The sequence below is a fragment of the Podarcis pityusensis genome, assembly GCF_964106645.2.
Source record: "Podarcis pityusensis genome assembly, chromosome: Z".
Lineage (NCBI taxonomy): Eukaryota > Metazoa > Chordata > Lepidosauria > Squamata > Lacertidae > Podarcis > Podarcis pityusensis.
Window position 1 is genome coordinate 15,235,964 of NC_138044.1, and position 20,648 is coordinate 15,256,611.

General features: G+C 43.4%; 1 protein-coding gene across 4 annotated transcripts in view; it reads right to left on the reverse strand.

Moving 5' to 3' along the window:
- Positions 1-8,536: 8,536 nt before the first annotated feature.
- TTF1 (transcription termination factor 1) overlaps positions 8,537-20,648 on the reverse strand; it is a 30,389-nt gene continuing 18,277 nt past the window's right edge. For 3 of the 4 annotated variants that reach the window (XM_080990600.1, XM_080990599.1, XM_080990601.1), the window contains 6 exons: positions 20,103-20,233; positions 19,453-19,675; positions 17,156-17,245; positions 14,846-14,911; positions 13,800-13,885; positions 8,537-8,880 (listed from right to left, as the gene is read on the reverse strand). In XM_080990600.1, the coding sequence (XP_080846726.1) occupies positions 8,681-8,880; positions 13,800-13,885; positions 14,846-14,911; positions 17,156-17,245; positions 19,453-19,675; positions 20,103-20,233 (796 nt within the window). In that variant the 3' untranslated portion in view covers positions 8,537-8,680. The other variant, XM_080990602.1, reaches the window with a different exon arrangement.

Consider the following 20,648-nt stretch of genomic DNA (forward strand, 5'->3'; position numbering starts at 1 on the left):
CCATCAGTTTCATCTGCCATTCCTCCAGCGTGGGAAGTTCTTGTGTCTTCCAATACTTTGCGATAAGTATTCTTGCTGCTGTTGTTGCATACATAAAGAAAGTTCTATCCTTTTTTAACACCATTTGGCCGACTATGCCCAGGAGAAAGGCCTCTGGTTTCTTAGGGAAGGTATATTTAAATACCTTTTTTAATTCATTATATATCATTTCCCAGAAAGCCTTAATCTTTGGGCACGTCCACCAAAGGTGAAAAAATGTACCTTCAGTTTCTTTACATTTCCAACATTTATTATCGGGCAAGTGATAGATTTTTGCAAGCTTGACTGGGGTTATGTACCACCTGTATATCATTTTCATAATATTCTCTCTTAAGGCATTACATGCCGTAAATTTCATACCTGTGGTCCACAACTGTTCCCAGTCAGCAAACATAATGTTATGTCCAACGTCCTGTGCCCATTTAATCATAACCGATTTTACCGTTTCATCCTGAGTGTTCCATTTCAGCAGCAAGTTATACATTCTTGACAAATTCTTAGTTTTGGGTTCTAACAGTTCAGTTTCTAATTTTGATCTTTCCACCTGGAAGCCAATTTTCTTGTCCAATTTAAATGCCTCCATTATCTGGAAATAATGGAGCCAGTCTCGCACTTTGTTTTTTAATTTTTCAAAACTCCGCAATTTCAGTCAATCTCCGTCTTGTTCCAAAATTTCCCAATATTTCGGCCATTTGACCTCCATATTAACCTTTTTCAAGGCTTTCGCTTCCATTGGTGACAGCCACCTTGGGGTTTTATTTTCTAACAAATCCTTATATCTTATCCAAACATTAAACAGCGCTTTCCTGACAATGTGGTTTTTAAATGCTTTATGTGCTTTGACCTTATCATACCATAGATATGCATGCCATCCAAATACATTGTTAAAACCTTCCAAGTCCAAAATGTCAGTGTTTTCAAGAAGTAGCCATTCTTTCAACCAGCAAAAAGCTGCTGATTCATAGTAAAGTTTAAGGTCTGGCAGGGCAAATCCACCTCTTTCCTTTGCATCCGTTAGTATTTTAAATTTTATTCTGGGCTTCTTGCCCTGCCAGACAAATTTAGAAATATCTTTCTGCCACCTCTTGAAACAATCCATTTTGTCCACAATCTGCAAAGTTTGGAACAAAAACAACATTCTAGGCAATACATTCATTTTTATCGCAGCAATACGGCCCAGCAGTGAAAGCTTCAAATTTGACCAAATTTCTAAATCTTTTTTCACTTCAGACCAACATTTTTCATAGTTATCTTTAAATAAGTTCCCATTTTTTGCTGTCATGTTAATCCCCAGGTATTTAACTTTCTTAACCACTGTTAAACCTGTCTCATTCTGAAACCTCTCTCTTTTAATCGGTGTTAAATTTTTCTCTAAAACCTTGGTTTTTGACTTATTCAATTTAAATCCTGCCACTTGACCAAATTCTTGAATCAGTTCTAGAACCCTTTTAGTACTAGATTCTGGCTCCTGTAACGTCAATACTAAGTCATCTGCGAATGCTCTCAATTTGTACTGTTTAGTTCCGCTAGCTGCCGCGTTCTGGATTAGTTGTAGTTTCCGGGTCACCTTCAAAGGTAGCCCTACGTAGAGCGCATTGCAGTAGTCCAAACGGGAGATAACCAGAGCATACACCACTCTGGTGAGGCAGTCCGCAGGCAGATAGGGTCTCAGCCTATGTACCAGATGGAGCTGGTAAACAGCTGCCCTGGATACAGATTTGACCTGTGCCTCCATGGACAGCTGTGAGTCCAAGATGACTCCCAGGCTGCGCACCTGGTCCTTCAGGGGCACAGTTACCAATTCATGACCAGGGAGTCCTCCACACCAGCCCGCCTCCTGTCCCCCAAAAACAGTACTTCTGTCTTGTTAGGATTCATCCTTAATCTGTTAGCCACCTACCATCTCCAACCGCCTCCAGGCACTCACACAGGACCTCCACCGCCTTCACTGGTTCTGATTTGAAAGAGAGGTAGAGCTGGGTATCATCTGCATACTAATGAACACCCAGCCCAAACCCCTTGATGATCTCTCCCAGCGGCTGCATGTAGATGTTAAAAAGCATGGGGGAGAGGACGGAACCCTGAGGCACCCCACAAGAGAGAGCCCAGGGTTCTGAACACTCATCCCCCACCACCACTTTCTGAACATGGCCCAGGAGAAATGAGCGGAACCACTGTATGACAGTGCCCCCAGCTCCCAGCCCCTCAAGACGGTCCAGAAGGATGTTATGGTCAATGGTATCAAACGCCGCTGAGAGATCCAGCAGAACTAGGAAACAGCTTTCACCTTTGTCCCTAGCCCGGCAGAGATCATCGACCAGTGCGACCAAGGCAGTTTCAGTCCCATGATGAGGCCTGAATTCTGACTGGAAGGGATCCAAATGGTCCGCTTCTTCCAGGCGTGCCTGGAGTTGTTCAGCAACCACTCGTTCAGTCACCTTGCCCAAGAATGGAAGATTTGAGACTGGACGATAGTTGACCATTGTGGCCACATCTAAAGATTTTTTTTAAGAAGCGGTTTAATAACCGCCTCTTTCAGCGAGTCCGGGAAGGCTCCCTCACGGAGGGAAGCATTCACCACCCCACGAAACCCATCACCCAGTCCTTCCCGGCTCGCTTTTATAAGCCAGGATGGGCAAGGATCAAGGAGACAAGTGGTTGGTTTCACTCATCCAAGCAGCCTGTTCACATCCTCAGAGGTAACAGTTTGGAATTGATCCCATGCAACTTGACTAGACAGGAACTCTAGCACTCTCCCACCCTGGCCCTGCTCCCACGGTGGAGTCTACCTCTTCTCGAATCTGAGTGACTTTATCTGCAAAAAACTTTGCAAAATCATTGCAGGAGATCATGTGGCCTGTACTGGGCCCCGATGTAGCAGGTGATTTCGCTAAATTGCGAACTACCTGAAAGAGTCTCCTGATGCTGTTTTCTGCAAATGCAATAGAGGCGGTGAAGAAAGTCTTTTTCGCCGTCACTATTGCCACTTGGTAGGCTCGACATTGAGCTCTAACCGGTGTCCAGTCAGATTCAGAATGAGTTATCCGCCACCCGTGCTCTAGCCGTTTCAGCGATTGTTTCATTGCCCTCAGATCCATGGAAAACCACAGGGCTGTCCAGGCTCCATGCAATCGGAGAGGGCGCTTCGGAGCCAAACAGTCAATAGCCCTGGTTAACTCCACATTCCAGCGGGCCACCAGGGAATCAGCTGAAAGGCCATCAACATGGGATAAAACATCCTCTACCACTCTCTGGAAACCATTTGGATCCATTAAGTGGCGGGGGGCGGACCATCTGAATCGGTCCCACCTCCCTGCAGAGGGGAAGGGTCGCGGAGAAGTCCAGTTGCACCAGGAAGTGATCTGACCATGGCACTTCTTTAGTTTCGCTTTTACTTAGTGTCAGATCACCAACATCCATAGAGGTGAACACCAGGTCTAAGGCATGACCGTGGCTATGAGTTGGGTCAGACTTATTCAGGGACAGCCCCATGGAGGCCATGCTTTCCACAAAGTCCCGAGCGGCCCCTTGTAAGGTCGTGTTGGCGTGGATGTTAAAATCCCCTAGGACAACCAAACTAGGTGTCTCCAGGAGACCATCCGCCACGACCTGAAGCAGCTCGGGCAGGGAATCCTTGGTGCAGCGGGGAGGTCGATACACCAAAAGGAATCCTGTTCTGCCCCTATTGCCCAACTTCCAGAACATGCACTCAGAGAACTGGGTCTTCCCAATAGGACGCCTGGTGCAAACTAATGACTTCCTAAAAATCACTGCAACCCCCCCTCCCTGCCCACAAGGCTGTGCGTAAGACAAACCTGGTGGACAAGCAGCGGCAAGGACAGGCCCATCTGCTTCATCCAACCAACCAAGTCTCTGTTACACATGCCAGGTCAAGCCCCCATCCATGATCAAGATATAAGAAAAAAACTGCTCCTTTTCCCTTATGGGGTACCCAAGAGCCCATATAAAGTCCTTTTGTAGGTTCTCTGTTGATAGGATAAAATAACAGAGACCAACCAGAGAATATTGAGAAGCAAAGCAGCTAGTAAGCCTGATCTTTTATTAACTGTTGCAACAGGGTGCTCCCCTCACATGCAGGAGAGAGGAAGAGGACCCCGAGCCATGTGTGCAAGCCCTTATATAGACATTTTAAATTGCCCGTCCTGGAGTCCAAGACCACCCCCAAAAACTTCATACATGCACCACAGAAGGGGTGTAGCCCAAGACCACCCCCAATACATCATACATACAGGGGCAGGCAAACTACAACAGAAATCTGAGTGCGTTGTTTTTTCTCCTGTCTGCTAGGTTACTTGATTGGATTACCTGGGCATCCTGGCCACTCTTTTGTTTTCCTGAATCAAGGTCACAGGCTCACCCTATTCACATCTTAACTGTGCCCTTGAGACAGGATTTGTGAGCAAAGAGACAGTGGGGAGGCTCTCCATTTCCTTCGATCTTGCAGAGAAATATTTGAGATCAATTTGGAAGAGACAAATGGTTTCAGGACTTTTTCTGTGGGTCTCAGACATACATTTTATGTATGTGCTTGCTTGGTACATTTATGAACATTTAATATACAGTGGTACCTCGGATTACATATGCTTCAGGTTACATACACTTCAGGTTACAGACTCCGCTAACCCAGAAATAGTGCTTCGGGTTAAGAACTTTGCTTCAGGATGAGAACAGAAATCGTGCTCTGGCGGCGCGGTGGCAGTGGGAGGCCCCATTAGCTAAAGTGGTGCTTCAGGTTAAGAACAGTTTCAGATTAAGAACGGACCTCCGGAACGAATTAAGTACTTAACCCGAGGTACCACTGTGTGTGTGTCTCCTGAGAAATCTCAATGTGGAACAAGAAGCTACAGTTAGAACTGGATATGGAACAACTGACTGGTTCAAAATTGGGAAAGGAGTACGACAAGGCTGTATATTGTCTCCCTGCTTATTTAACTTATATGCAGAATTCATCATGCGAAAGGCTGGGCTGGATGAATCCCTAGCCGGAATTAAGATTGCCGGGAGAAATCTCAACAACCTCAGATATGCAGATGACACAACATTGATGGCAGAAAGTAAGGAGAAATTAAAGAACCTTTTAATGAGGGGAAAGAGGAGAGCGCAAAATATGGTTTGAAGCTCAACATCAAAAAAATGAAGATCATGGCCACTGGTCCCATCACCTCCTGGCAAATAGAAGGGGAAGAAATGGAGGCAGTGAGAGATTTTACTTTCTTGGGCTCCATGATCACTGCAGATGGTGACAGCAGCCACGAAATTAAAAGACGCCTGCTTCTTGGGAGAAAAGCAATGACAAACCTAGACAGCATCTTAAAAAGCAGAGACATCACCTTGCCAACAAAGGTCCGTATAGTAAAAGCTATGGTTTTCCCAGTAGTGATGTATGGAAGTGAGAGCTGAATCATAAAGAAGGCTGATCGCCGAAGAATTGATGCTTTTGAATTATGGTGCTGGAGGAGACCCTTGAAAGTCCCATGGACTGCAAGAAGATCAAACCTCTCCATTCTTAAGGAAATCAGCCCTGAGTGCTCACTGGAAGGACAGATTGTGAAGCTGAGGCTCCAATACTTTGGCCACCTCGTGAGAAGAGAAGACTCCCTGGAAAAGACCCTGATGTTGGGAAAGATGGAGGGCACAAGGAAAAGGGGACGACAGAGGACGAGATGGTTGGATACTGTTCTCAAAGCTACCAGCATGAGTTTGACCAAAATGCGGGAGGCAGTGGAAGACAGGAGGGCCTGGCGTGCTCTGGTCCATTACTCTTACGTTACTCTTGTGTCCCCTGATGTCGCTGGACTGCAACCCCCATCAGTCCCAGCAGACATGGCCAACAGTCAGGGCTGATGAGAATCCAGGCAGTATCTGTGGAACCCAAGACTGAAGAGCACTATGCTGACTTACTAGTGTGGGGACTACAATTCAAATGCAACAGAAACTTAAGGCAATTTGATGCCTTGCAAAATGTTCTGACTACAATTCCTATCATCCCCTGACCATTGGCTATGTAGGGTGAGTGTCCTGATCCAAAGGAGGCCCTGTACGAGTGGTTTGATGGTCAAGGATGCTGAAACACCAGCCTGGTCAAGTCACAGTGCTTCATTATAAGAAAGGGCAAATTTACAAATGCCTGCAGAGTCTTGCTGCCTTGACTCAGGGCAAAAAACAAGAGAGCAAGTGTTCATCATGACTGTCTGCACCCAGGCAAGCATTTTTTTTTATTGCTTACACAAAAAACATTGCATTCCAGCCGGCCAATTAAGGCCACCTGTCTGTGAAGACCTAGGTAGCAGGCCTCCAAGATGAACTTATAACTCCCCTCCCTAGCCAAGTGTCCCAAGCCAAGAGATAAGCATAGCATCAAAGCAAACCAATAAGCATAAATCAAAGCAAGTGGATAAACGTATGTGAGCTTATTCTTGCAGTGAATAACAATTAGTCCAACATGGTGTTCACAGGCCTTCCATGACATTTTAAATTGTTTGGTTCTACACACTGAGGCCAAAGGGAGAAGTCTAACAATATGAGGAGAGTATGTTGAACCCCAAGTGAACTGTTCTGGAAGCTCTGCACATATAATCTTGGTAGTCAAGAGGACCCCACAATTAATTGGTAGTTATAGCACTGAGCTCGAATGTTTGTATTAACTTGCTTTGATATAAGCTAATTGGTTTTCTTGGTGTTATCCTTAATTGTGGGCTTAGAATGCTGGGCTCTGAGCCCAGGAATAGGAACTATTTGTAAGATTTGGCTATTTACCACCTGTGCCCTCATCTAATCAGATGAAGTGAAGGGAAGTGCTGGCCTAAGTGACTTAAGCTGCTTTGTGTATAAAGAATGCATGAATGTTTGCTTGGGCTCGGACAAGCCATCTCTTCCTGTGGTGCCCATCGCACGTCTATAAAGGCTGTATCTAGTGGTATCCCTGCACCCATACACTCCCACGAGCCCTCCTTTGGTCAACGGCTCAGAGCAGAGGTGATGGGCTTCAGAGATAACAAAAGGAGATTCATGGCCTTACTGTGAAGCTGCATGTGTGAACAAGAAAGCCATAAAACTTGCCCAAGAGGCAACTGATGTGCCCAGGAGGCAGCAAAGCCCACACCAATTGCTGTTAACCCTGCTTGGCTTAAGCCAGGGGTCAGCAAACTTTTTCAGCAGGGGGCCGGTTCACTTTCCCTCAGACCTTGTGGGAGGCTGGACTATTTTTTTGGGGGGGGGGGAAAGAACAAATTCTTTTGCCCCACAAATAACCCAGAGATGCATTTTAAATAAAAGGGCACATTCTACTCATGTAAAAACACGCTGATTCCTGGCCCGTCCGTGGGCCAGATTTAGAAGGCGATTGGGCTGGATCCGGCTCCTGGGCCTTAGTTTGCCTAACCATGGCTTAAGCTATAAGGCAGGCATGAGGAATCTTTGGTGCACCTGAACTACAACTCATATCATCCCTGGCCAATGGCCAGATGTTTGCTAGGACTGGTGGGAGTTGCAGTTCAGCAACATCTGGCGGGTCTGACTAACTTTTACATGGATGCTAATAGACCTAGCCAACATGATACCCCCAGATGTGTGAACCAAAGTAAAAGGAACCATCACCATTATGAACTCAGGGTCTCAAACACTTTTAGGCAGAATAAAGGATGCTTGATGCTGGCTGAGAAGCAGGAACCTGAGACAGTCAGAAAATCCATATTTATTTTCTGGTACAGGGACCCACTTTTTAAACTGCTAAAGGGGCTCTCCTTTGTTTTCAAGTATTTGTCTTGCTTATCTGATGTTATTTCGGGTGTTTAAATGCAGCCATATGGTTGCGTGGGTTTCCCCTTGCTAATCTGCTGCAGCTACAGAAGCTCTTTTAGTGAGAAAGTTGTTGCAATTGTGTGCGTTGTTTTCTTTTAGCCATTCTTGAACTTTGCATCATCAAGGTGACCAAAGCAATTTCTGTTTTAAAACTTGTCCTAAACTCCACCTACTCAAAAATCTTGCCCAAGAAGGAGACAGTGGCAACTGGACAGATGTTTCTGAATCCAGGGAGGGTTTCTTGAGGAGTGCTCTATTTTACCTCTTTTTTAAAATAATTTTTATTAAGTACAAATTAGAAAACATATATATTTACAACAAAAGAAAATACAAAGGAAAAAGAAAATACATATAACCAAGGAAAAAAATTTAGAGAATACTTTGCCTGTTTTACCTCTTAGATAAGCAAGGAGGAGTCTGTACTTTAGTGGGAACTGAATGTTGCACCTTTATGTCAGACTAAACAATAAATGTCACTGGTCACCAAAATAATATACACCTTCCCCAAAATAACCTAGCAGAGATACGAGCATGAACGTATCTTGGATTGGAATTTCTGGGGGTAGCTTCCCGGACCCCAGTGGATTCAAAGCCTCTCCCATAATTCTTTTGATGGACAATGTGTCTGTTGCTCCTTCAAATACAAAGTAGTAATAAAATATTAAGTACAATCCTCCAAAATTAAATAAAGCTTTATTTATCTTTTTATAAACAGTGAAGAAAATTTTTTTATATTCTTTCTTTTTATCAGTGGAATTACTGTCTGTCTGTTATGAACTCAGAGAGTTCTGCTGGCTCTTAGCATTGGAAGCTCCAGGTCCTAATTCTCCTGATCATCGTCCGAATCATCATCAGAGATATAGTCGCTGTCATGAAAGACGTCGCTGAACTTGAAAACTCTTTTCCAGCTGTGGTCTTCAGCTTGCTGGGGCTCCACAGTTATATTCTTTCTTGCCATTAGCTCTGCCTGTTGTTTCTTTAACATTGGAAGTGTCACTTCATACAGATGAGTCATGATTTCTTAAAAAGACACAAACAAATACGAAATCTCAATGAGCCACAGTGGCTATGTACTCCTTCCACTGCTGGAAGCAACATGCCTCTGAATGCCAGTTGCTGGGAATCACAGGCGGGGGGCGGGGGCGGGCGGGGAGCGCTGCTTGCATGGTTCCCATAATTAATGGGCATCTGGTTGGCCAATGTGAGATTAGGAAGCTGGGCAGATGGACCTTTGGCCTGATTCTGCAGGGCTCTTATTATGCTCTGATCTTGCTGGATTTTCAATAGTTGGTTTGCCCTGCCTCCTTGAACCCACAGAACAAGGTAATACTAACTGATAGATTGGTAAGGGTCAAGAACCTTATCAAGAAGCCAAAACTAGCATCTCTTATGGAGCACAGTTGGTTGCAGATGGTGGCAAGGTTGCGCAGTTGTAAAGGGGCCCCACACTGCTCCAACTGCCTTGCCATTTTCAATTCAGGTGGAACATCCAAGGAATCAAAGAGAGATAGAATGAAAGAGTTCCTTGTTCACCTTCCACAACTTTGGAATCTGCCTTGTCCTGAGTGATACTGATATAAAAATTAAGAGAACCAAGGTGTATATTTTTTATTTTAATAATTCTTCAATGTTTTTCTTTTAATTGCATGAAGGGAAAGGCTTGCTTTCTGTGCAAGGATCTTGAGGGCCTGCATTTTACAACTGTATGCTCTCTAGGCTGTAAACAAAAAACCCTGAAAATGGCACAAATGGCCCTCCAGGATGTCTATCATGAGTCAGCATCAGAGAGCTAATCAGAAATCCTTGAGGCTTCCTGAGAGGCTCAGGGACTAATAATAATAATAATTTTTATTTATACCCTGCCCTCCCCAGCCAAGGCCGGGCTCAGGGCGGCTAACAAGCAATAATAAAAACAAGTTGAATGAATACAACTTAAAAACAAGATTAAAATACTAAAACATTGAAATATTAAAATGCAGCCTCATCACAGGAGCAGAAAGGAAAAAGAAAAAAGAAAGGGGGGGAGGGAATCAAATTGGTTCTGAGCCAAAGGCCAGGCGGAACAACTCTGTCTTACAGGCCCTGCGGAAAGAAATCAGATCCTGCAGGGCCCTGGTCTCATGAGGCAGAGCGTTCCACCAGGCCGGAGCCAGAGTTGAAAAGGCCCTGGCTCTGGTTGAAGCCAATCTAACTTCCTTAGGGCCTGGGACCACTAGGGTGTTGCTATTTATGGACCTTAAGGTCCTTTGCGGGGCATACCGGGAGAGGCGGTCCCGTAGGTACGAGGGTCCTAGGCCGTGAAGGGCTTTAAAGGTCAAAAGCAGCACCTCAAATCTGACCCTGTACTCCACCGGGAGCCAGTGCAGCTGGAAAAGCACTGGGTGAATATGCTCCCATGGCAGGGACCCTGTGAGGAGCCTCGCTGCAGCATTCTGCACCCGCTGGAGTTTCTGGGTCAGCTTCAAGGGCAGCCCCGCGTAGAGCGAATTACAGTAGTGAAGCCTGGAGGTGACCGTCACATGGATCACTGTGGCCAGGTCAGGGCGGGAATGGAATGGAATGGAAGAGGTAAGGGAGTGAGATAAGAGAGAGGAATGTCAATAAGCTCTGTTCACAGGCTTGGCTACCAGGGCAACATATGACACCCAATACCTAAAATGGTCAAATGGCATGGGTATATTTGGGGCGCTCTAAGGTGATTGTGGGGATACCAATATGGAGCCATGCGTGTTTTACTTCTCATGACCTATAAGCTTTTCTGATGTATGTTTAAGAATGTTTAGATGCTTAGTACTCTTTGTTTGATGTGTCTGAACTACTGTATAAACTTTGTTCTGATTTGCCTCTCATCAGTTGGCAGTCCTCCTAACTAGCATCTGAGCAGCTGGTTGGCAAGGCTATCCCACTGCAAGAGTTTTAATAAATGCTGGGTCCCTCCTGGATGATGGATTTGTTTTATTTCCTTGGTTTGTGGGGTTTTTTTTAAAGATGCGTTCCCCGACCAGGGTAATGAACAAGGTGGTGTAGAAGTAATTTAAAAAAAAAATTCTTTATGCTTTTACAGTAAATTGGCACATCCATTTCATTATCCGTCTGCCTTGTTCTTTCTTCCCCACACCTCCCTCCATGGGTTCCTTTTTAATCTTAGTTGTGCTACAAATCTTCCTATACCTTCCAATTAATTCAGCTGCTGTTCATATCTAGTCCTACTTGGAGATTTACGTTATTCTTTAAATATTCTCCCACTCCTCTCTCAAGGTATGTACATCCTGGTTTCTTATCTTTATAGTCAGGACTGCTAACGTATTCTTTTAACTTATTCTGCCAACCCTCTTTTGTTGGGCTGCTTTTGTCCTTCAACATTTGTGCATATGCTACTCTGGCCGTACCAGTTGCAAAGAAAAAGATTTAAAACATTCTTAGGTATCTCACCCTCTGCTATACCCAAAAGGAACACCTCCATTTTGGGGGGAAATGTCAGCCTTAACATCTTTTTTTATTTCTGTCTATATCATCTAATATTCCTTAACTTTCTTACATCCCCAACACGTCCCCTCTATTTATTCTCATTTCCAACACATCTTAGATCCCCTTTTATACATTTTGACCGATTTAGTCAGGGTGAGGTACCATCTTTTGTAGGTTTTCCTTTAGGGTGTGACATACTGAAAAGCTTATTGCTTTTTCCACAGCCTCTCCCAGGATATCATGTCTATGTTATGTCCCAAATCAATTGCCCATGGGATCATTGCTGCCTTTGTTGTTTCTTCCTTAGTCTCCTATTCTAACAAAGAATTATAAATTGTGGAAGTTAGTTTTTCTCTGTTAACCATTATAACTTTTTCACACTCCAAGCTTTTCTTACTAAATCCTTTTTCCTTTAACTTTTTAAAATATCTCATTTACTTGATGGTACTGAAACCAGTCATTGATACGGTCTTGTACAGTGGTACCTCGGGTTACGGACGCTTCAGGTTACAGACGCTTCAGGTTACAGACTCCGATAACCCAGAAATAGTACCTCGGGTTAAGAACTTTGCTTCAGGATGAGAACAGAAATCGCACAGCGGCAGTGGGAGGCCCCATTAGCTAAAGTCGTACCTCAGGTTAAGAACAGTTTCAGGTTAAGAATGGACCTCCAGAACGAATTAAGTTCTTAACCCGAGGTACCACTGTATATCTTTTCTCTTTTTTAATATTGGTTGGCCTTCTTTGAATTATATCTTTATAAGTACCCCAATTTTCTTTCACGTTTGTCTTTTTCACTGACACTGCTTCTATGGGTGCTATCTAGTTTGGCATTTTCCTTTCTAAGAGGTCTTTATACCTATTCCAAACCCCATATAGACTTCTTCAAATTATGTGCTTTAAGAACCCCCTGTGTACTCTAACCTTATCACAATACAGATACGCACGTAGAAGTAAATTCTTACCACAACATCCACACTCACACACATAGAAAGAGCATGAATGCAGCTCAGAGGCATGTGACAAGTGCAAAAAGGCAACTGGAAACATGGGGTGGCTTTAGGCTAAAGCTGCATTAGCCAACGTGGTGCCCTCCACACAAAGGATAGCACATCTTCACACAGTGCACAGTTCAGGGAGAGGGAACCTTTCTTAGCCCAAGAGTCACATTCCTTCCCAGGCAACTTTACAGGAGCCACATGCCAGTGGTGGTGGGGTGAGGGCAAAAGCGTGCAGAAAAATGGATGCTTTCCTACAGAAGTCTGGTTTCCAGTCACACAAACCCTTCTCTATCCTCCATTCAAGCAAGAAAGAGGCACCATCAGCGTTCAATGACACATTCCAGCCAAGCAAAAGCATTCAAGTAAGGGGTTGGAGCAGGGCAAGTAAGGGGCATGAGAGTGCTGAGTGCCAGAGAAAGTCTTAAAGGGCCACATTCAGCCCCCAGAGCTGAGGTTCCCCCCGCCCCGAGTACATTAGAAAAAGATTCATATGTTCAATACATGGGATTAAAAAAACAGACACAAGCTGGATGAGGAATTGGGATCCGATGGCCCTCCAGATGTTGTTGGTTTCTAATTCCCATTAGCCTCAGCCAACATGGCTATTGGTCAGGGGATCATGGGAGTTGTATTCTCAACAATTTCTGAGTGGGGCCACAGGTTTCCTAGAATCATAGAGTTGGAAGAGACCACAAGGGCCATCGAGTCCAACCCCCTGCCAAGCAGGAAACACCATCAGAGCACTCCTGACATATGGTTGTCAAGCCTCTGCTTAAAGACCTCCAAAGAAGGAGACTCCACCACACTCCTTGGCAGCAAATTCCACTGTTGAACAGCTCTTACTGTCAGGAAGTTCTTCCTAACGTTTAGGTGGAATCTTCTTTCTTGTAGTTTGGATCCATTGCTCCGTGTCCGCTTCTCTGGAGCAGCAGAAAACAACCTTTCTCCCTCCTCTATGTGACATCCTTTTATATATTTGAACATGGCTATCATATCACCCCTTAACTTCCTCTTCTCCAGGCTAAACATGCCCAGCTCCCTTAGCTGTTCCTCATAAGGCATCGTTTCCAGGCCTTTGACCATTTTGGTTGCCCTCCTCTGGACACGTTCCAGTTTGTCAGTGTCCTTCTTGAACTGTGGTGCCCAGAACTGGACACAGTACTCCAGGTGAGGTCTGACCAGAGCAGAATACAGTGGCACTATTACTTCCCTTGATCTAGATGCTATACTCCTATTGATGCAGCCCAGAATTGCATTGGCTTTTTTAGCTGCCGCGTCATACTGTTGGCTCATGTCAAGTTTGTGGTCAACCAAGACTCCTAGATCCTTTTCACATGTACTGCTCTCAAGCCAGGTGTCACCCATCTTGTATTTGTGCCTCTCATTTTTTTTGCCCAAGTGCAATACTTTACATTTCTCCCTGTTACGTTTCTCCTGTCCCCAAGCAAGAGGAAAGACCAGCAAACTCACCCATGAAGCTTCTGTTATTCCAATGAGGGACACGGTAAGCCTTGGTTCTGTAAAATCTGCTCCGAATATAATATGGAGGGACATTCCTGTGCGGCAGAGAAGGGGGTATATAAAAAGAGAAATTATTCTGCAATAGTGCTTGCATGAGAGAATGAAAAAGCGAGCAACCCACATTTAGTTTCTCACATGGGGGGGGGGGAGGTTTCTTGCTGTTGGTTTTTTGTATCTTTATTTTAAATCTTGTGTTTTATGTGGAAATAGTTCAGTTTGGTTGTTTATTTTTTGTTTTATTTATTGAATTTATTGACTACTTTTGTTATGCTGTAGTTATGCATTTTTTTATTTGTAAGTTGCTTTGAGCATGGTTTGAAAAGTGGAAAGGTGGCATACATATAAAATTATGTATGCATGTGTTTAATGAAAATTGAAAGATTGCTCCTATGAATGGTTCTGCTGTAAACAAACCAGTCAACATCTATGGTCCATGGAGCTCGCTGTTGTCCTGATCCAGGAGACAGTTCTTAACTGTCTTTTCCTTTGCTATGGATACTTGCCAAAACACTTCAAATAGACGTGTTCAGAATCATTACATGCTCCTTTCCATACACCTGGGATGGGAGGCTTATGACCCTCCACATGATGTTGGACTACAACTCCCATCATCTCCTGACCATTGATCTTGCAACTATGTAGAGGGGCACAGCTTCTCCAGCCCTGATCTAAGAAGCAGAATCCTTCTCTTTCATGAGAGGATCACCTCTTCTAGAGGCATTCTTTCTTCTCTTACATTCAGTAGGGAATCCTTCTTTTTGGATCAGAGGTGGGAAAATCTGTGGCCTTCCAGAGGTTGTTGAGACTCCAACGCCTATCATCCCTGAGCATTTGCCATGCTGTCTGGGAGCTGATGAGAGTCCAGCAACATCTGGAGGGCCACAGGTTCTGAATCCCTGCATTATACAGACCAGCAGTACATTAAGGACTTGACAAAAAGGACACAGAATTGTAGACACTTCCCCCATGTTACTGACAAATATTTTTTAATGTACCCTATAGCACTGGCTATCTCTTCCCAATCAACTTCTTCCACGTCATCAGCGTCCACTTCATACAACCTGAAATACAGAAGAAATCTGGGTGATTTGCTCATTATCTATTATTATCTTTATTATTATCTTTTTAGTGTTGTCCCACCTTTTCCCCAGAAACTGAACTAAAGGCAGCCCACACACAAAAATTAAACATGGGTAAAACATGGAACGCTAAAAACATATAAAAGTTTAAAAGTATAATAGACTTAGAATGATTGATGTATAATACAATTTATTAAAATGCAGCAGGTGAAAACAGCACACCGTTAAAAGCCCTTTCCTTAAAAGCAGCCAGTTGCAAAGGTTTGTTGGAATAAAACAGTCTTCACCAGCTTGCGGAAGGACAACAAGGAAGGAGCCAGTCTAGCTTCCCTAATAAGGGAGTTTCAAAGTCTAGGAGCAGCCACTAAGAAGGCCCTCTCTCGCATCCTCACCAGACATGTCTGTGAGGGTGGTAGGACTAAAAGAAGGGCCTTCCCTGATGATCTCAGAGCTCGGGCAGGTTTGTAGATCAACTAAAAACAGTGGGCAGAAAACTTAAAATTTCAGTTGGTTTCTTCTGACTGTAATTTAGTTAGCTACAGCCCTATGTTACTGATAAAATTAAATGTGCTCTTTTGAAAGGAGACCTGTCTTTTGGTTGTTGTTGCTTATCTTCTTATGTTCTGCTGTATAATGACAGCATCACAGGATCTGAGACTGATTCCAGGTACTTGTAAGGAACCTGGGCAGAGCTTATACACTCACTCAACCGCTTTGATCTGCGGAACTGGCACTGTTACAGATGCCACATAATTTTCATTCTGCATTATAAGGAATCAATCTTTTAGCATAGCAACACCTATGCTTTGAAACCCCCTGCCTATATGCTTCTCAGCACCTGCTAAAATCATTTCTGTTTAGGCAAGCCTACCCAGACATGTGTTTTGATCTGGTTTTCAGTTTATTGTTGATTGTAGTTATTACTGAATGCTTTAAAATAGTTTTCAATTGTTTTTATTGGTAGTTTTTGTGGGAGTGCTGCATCCAAAATGCTATGGAAAGAGTTAATGTAATATAGAATCCTATAACATCACCATAGTAGGCAGTTTTTGTCATGAATTCTGCCTCAATATTGATCCAAAGTAGATCCCAACATATAGTTAGCTGAGTAAAAGCTTAAATACTTTGCAGGATCCCCCCAAAATAGACCAGAGGCAATTAGCTTCATCCAGCAGAGCTCTTACTACTGAAGACAAATGAGCTTAAGAGTTATGAATCCAATATCTTCAAGATCGGCACAATCCCCAAGAAATCCAGTTGCAGTAGACTTAACTTAAACTTACAATATACTGAAACCTAAAGACTAAGCATACAGTGGTACCTCTGGATGCGAACAGGATCCATTCCGGAGCCCCGTTCGCATCCTGAAGCGAACGCAACCCGCGTCCGTGAGTCTGGCGATTCGCCGCTCCCGTGCATGCACGTGAAGTCATTTTGAGCGTCTGCACATGCGTGAGTGGCAAAACCCGGAAGTAACGCGCTCCGTTACTTCCGGGTCACCGCGGAGCGCAACCTGAAAATACTCATCCTGAAGCTACTTCAACCCGAGGTATGACTGTACTCTGTACAGAACACCACACCAGAACAAAAGAGAAAGTGAAAAAGGCTCCTTCTGGCCTATTATTACAGTCAGCATGACCTTGATAGAAAGAGATAACAGAATGAGTTTGAACAAGCTATTCAGCTTCTTTGAAATTATAACCTAAACATCAAGAGCCTGCTACTTATTTCTAAGAAGAAGAGAGGCTTGTTTTTTAGCTAGAAACTTTCGCCTGGCACCAGCTTGTATCACACAGAAAAAGCTTCCAGAACCCTACTTGAATCAATTAGAATAGGAAAGATCTCTGCACATCAAAAGGAAAGATCTCTGCACATCAAATATCCTCTGAACCAAAAAATGCAAACTGACAGTTTTTTCAGTTAGATCTGTTATCAACTGTAGAGTGAGAGTGAGAGAGCACACATACACACACATGTGTAAATATGTTTTAGTATACCAAGTAAAGTAATGTGTTAAGTTTAAACTCTAAACAGAGAAGATTGTACAGTCTTTTATAGGAAAGAAAAAGAGAACGATATTTTTAAAAGGGTCAAACAACCTGGGGAAAATTTCATGCATATAAATACCAGAGTTTTATTGTCTTATTCCTTTTGAAAACCATGAGTTTGTTTCTGTCGTCCATTGTATATAATTTTTATTAAACAAACAATAAATTTTGCTAATACCTTTCAATGAGGGCAATGTTTATCCGCAGTTGTTCAAGTCTGCTCCTTTTTGTCCGCTTACCCATAAACTTCTTGGTTACAATATTAATCCTTAAGAAGAAAAAGAAAGCTGATTACAATTGTTTATTCAGTAAATTGAAGGCATTTGCAGGTGACTTAGTAATAATGGTGGAAAATGCACAGGAAAGTATCTTGAAAACGCTGGAAAAAAATGAGTATATTTGGTAAAGTTTCAGAATTTAAATTGAATAAATTTAAAATGAAATTAATGGTTAAAAATATGGGTGAACAAGAGAAAAATGAGTTACAAAAAAATCTGGTCAATAGCAAAGAAAGTCAAATATTTAGGAATTGGGGTAACCATGTATAATAAAGTATGGAAAGAAATAAAAAAAGATATGGAAATCTGGAATAGATTAAATTTGACACTATGGGGAAGAATTTTGACTATCAAAATGAATGTTTTACCCAAAATATTATTTCTTTTTCAAATGATCCCAATTATAGGGAAATGGAGTGTTTTAAAATCTGGAGAGGGACATATCCAAGTTTATTTGGCAGGACAAGAAACCACGTATCAAGTATAAATTACAGGCAAAGGTACCCCTGACCATTAGGTCCAGTCACGGATGACTCTGGGGTTGCACACTCATCTCGCTCTATAGGCCGAGGGAGCCGGCATTTGTCCGCAGACAGCTTCCGGGTCATGTGGCCAGCATGACTAAGCCGCTTCTGGCAAACCAGAGTAGCGCACGGAAACCCATTTACCTTCCTGCCGGAGCGGTAACTATTTATCTACTTGCACTTGACGTGCTTTCGAACTGCTAGATTGGCAGAAGCAGGGACCAAGCAACGGGAGCTCACCCATCACAGGGATTCGAACTGCCGACCTTCTGATTGGCAAGCCCTAGGTTCTGTGGTTTAGACCACAGCGCCACCCGCATCAGTCCAAGTACAAATTACTAATGGATAAAAAAGAAAGGAGGCTTCACTCTGCCAGATTTAAAACTCTATTATAAAGCCACATGTTTATGCTGGTTAAGAGAGGAGATGATTTTGGGAAATACGGACATTTTAGATATTGAAGTTTGAGATAAGTAAAAATCCAGATAGATAAGTCATTTATTTTGTGCAAAAATGATAACAAGATATACAAAACAATAGAAAATGAAATGTAAATAGAAGAAGCTGCAATGTGGTGGTGGGAAATCACGGGGGGGGGGGGGCGGGGGCGGGGAGAGGTAATCACAATATGGATTGTTATACCTTAAATATAAGTGAAAATATGGGTGTGAATTTGTAATTGTATAATGAAAGAAAATAAAATAAAAAAGCAATAATTAAAAGGGGGAATGAGCAACAAATTTGAATAGCCCCACCTAGTAATAATAATAATAATAATAATAATAATAATTTTTATTTATACCCCGCCCTCCCCAGCCAAGGCCGGGCTCAGGGCGGCTAACAAGCAATAATAAAAACAAGTTGAATGAATACAACTTAAAAACAAGATTAAAATACAACATTAAAATATTGAAACATTAAAATATTAAAATGCAGCCTCATCACAGGAGGAGAAAGGGAAAAGAAAAAAGAAAAAAGAAAGAGGGGGAGGGAATCAAATTGTCTCCAAGCCAAAGGCCAGGTGGAACAACTCTGTCTTACAGGCCCTGCGGAAAGAAATCAGATCCTGCAGGGCCCTGGTCTCATGAGGCAGAGCGTTCCACCAGGCCGGAGCCAGTGTTGAAAAGGCCCTGGCTCTGGTTGAAGCTAATCTAACTTCCTTAGGGCCCAGGACCACTAGGGTGTTGCTATTTATGGACCTTGAGGCTCTATGTGGGACATACCGGGTGAGGCGGTCCCATAGGTACAAGGGTCCTAGGCTGTGAAGGGCTTTAAAGGTCAAAAGCAGCACCTTAAATCTGACCCTGTACTCCACCGGGAGCCAGTGCACTGGGTGAATATGCTCCCATGGCAGAGACCCCGTGAGGAGCCTCGCTGCAGCATTCTGCACCCGCTGGAGTTTCTGGGACGGCTTCAAGGGCAGCCCCGTGTAGAGGGAATTACAGTAGTCAAGCCTGGAGGTGAATGTCGCTTGGATCACTGTGGCCAGGTCAGGAGGAAAAGGGAGGAACAATTTGCCTGAGGACAGCTGGCAGGGGTTTCTTGAAAGGATCATTCTGCAGACCTAACTAGAGGTGTCAAGGATGGGACCTTTTCACATGCATGTTGCCAGTGGCTGATGAGAATTGTGCTCAATGTCTAGAGGGAGACAAAGGTTCCCTGACCACTCTTACCACTTCTGTTTACACTGCCTCCAGTGCCTGGTGCCCACTTTGGCTTCCACTTTGGACCACGAGATGCCCTTCCAGAGATTCTCATACGTGACCATGAGTGCTCCATCCTCATCCTCTTTCTCTGAAGCAGGGTCTGAGTCTCTCATTTTGGACAGCAGTGTCTCCTTGATGGCTTGAACTAGCTTCCTTGTCTCTTCAGAACCCCAAGGACCGGAGTTATACGCTGAATTCATTTAAAAGGGGGAAATACTGATTTAATTCATTATCAGCTCTAGACATCTTGCAAGGGCTTATGCAGGGGAAGGTCTTGGCTGGCTAGCATCAGTAACAAGAATGACAAACTGGATTGCTGGTTTAAACAGATAGCAACAGTTCTCCATTCAACCTAGTTCAGTAGTTCCCAAACGTTTTTGGGCCTCCGTCCCTTTGGCTCCCTCACCCTCAAGTTGCCGAATTTGAATGACAGAGGTAAGAAAGTACCATAAAATAAATGATCCAAAAAAGATACACCAGCATGCCCAATTTCCATAATTCTGCTTTTTTTGGTGAAATTTTTAAATAATTATTTTAAAAGCCCTGAGCCCTGGTTTGAGGAAGGATTAGGCCAGGGTTGGGGTGGGGTGGGGGGAAGAGCAGGAGTGTTAATATACCACATTTGATCTCAGAAAATTTTGTTTCAACTGAATGGCTGCTGCGAGACATCAGGTCCGAGATCTTTTTCCAGTTGTTGCCATACATGGCTTGATACTTCTTGAGCTTCTTTTTCTCCAACTCAGAATACCTAGGGAGAAAAAGGGTTGCTGTTCTCAATGAGCTAGTTGCACTGGTAGTGGGTTAGTGTGTCAGACTTGTGGTAATTATACTTTACAGAGTTGTGCGGAGGTTGCCCCAAGTTGTTAGGCCCTTTTTAATAGTTCTCTTTTTCTCCCAGAAAAAACAACAACTATGCAACACTTGCTTTTAAAGTTTAAAAATAACATGGCTTTTACTAGGTGTGCTTGCTCTTGTCAGATTGAATGAACAAGAAAGGCAGGTAATACTTATACTACTGAAACATATTTACATGAACTTGTGTCTGAGACTGACTAATATTTACAGACTGACTATGAGGCAGACAGCAGCACAACACAATATACTTGCTACAGATTCTATGCTACAGCATTAACTCTTTGCATAGTATTCTGGATGCACCATTC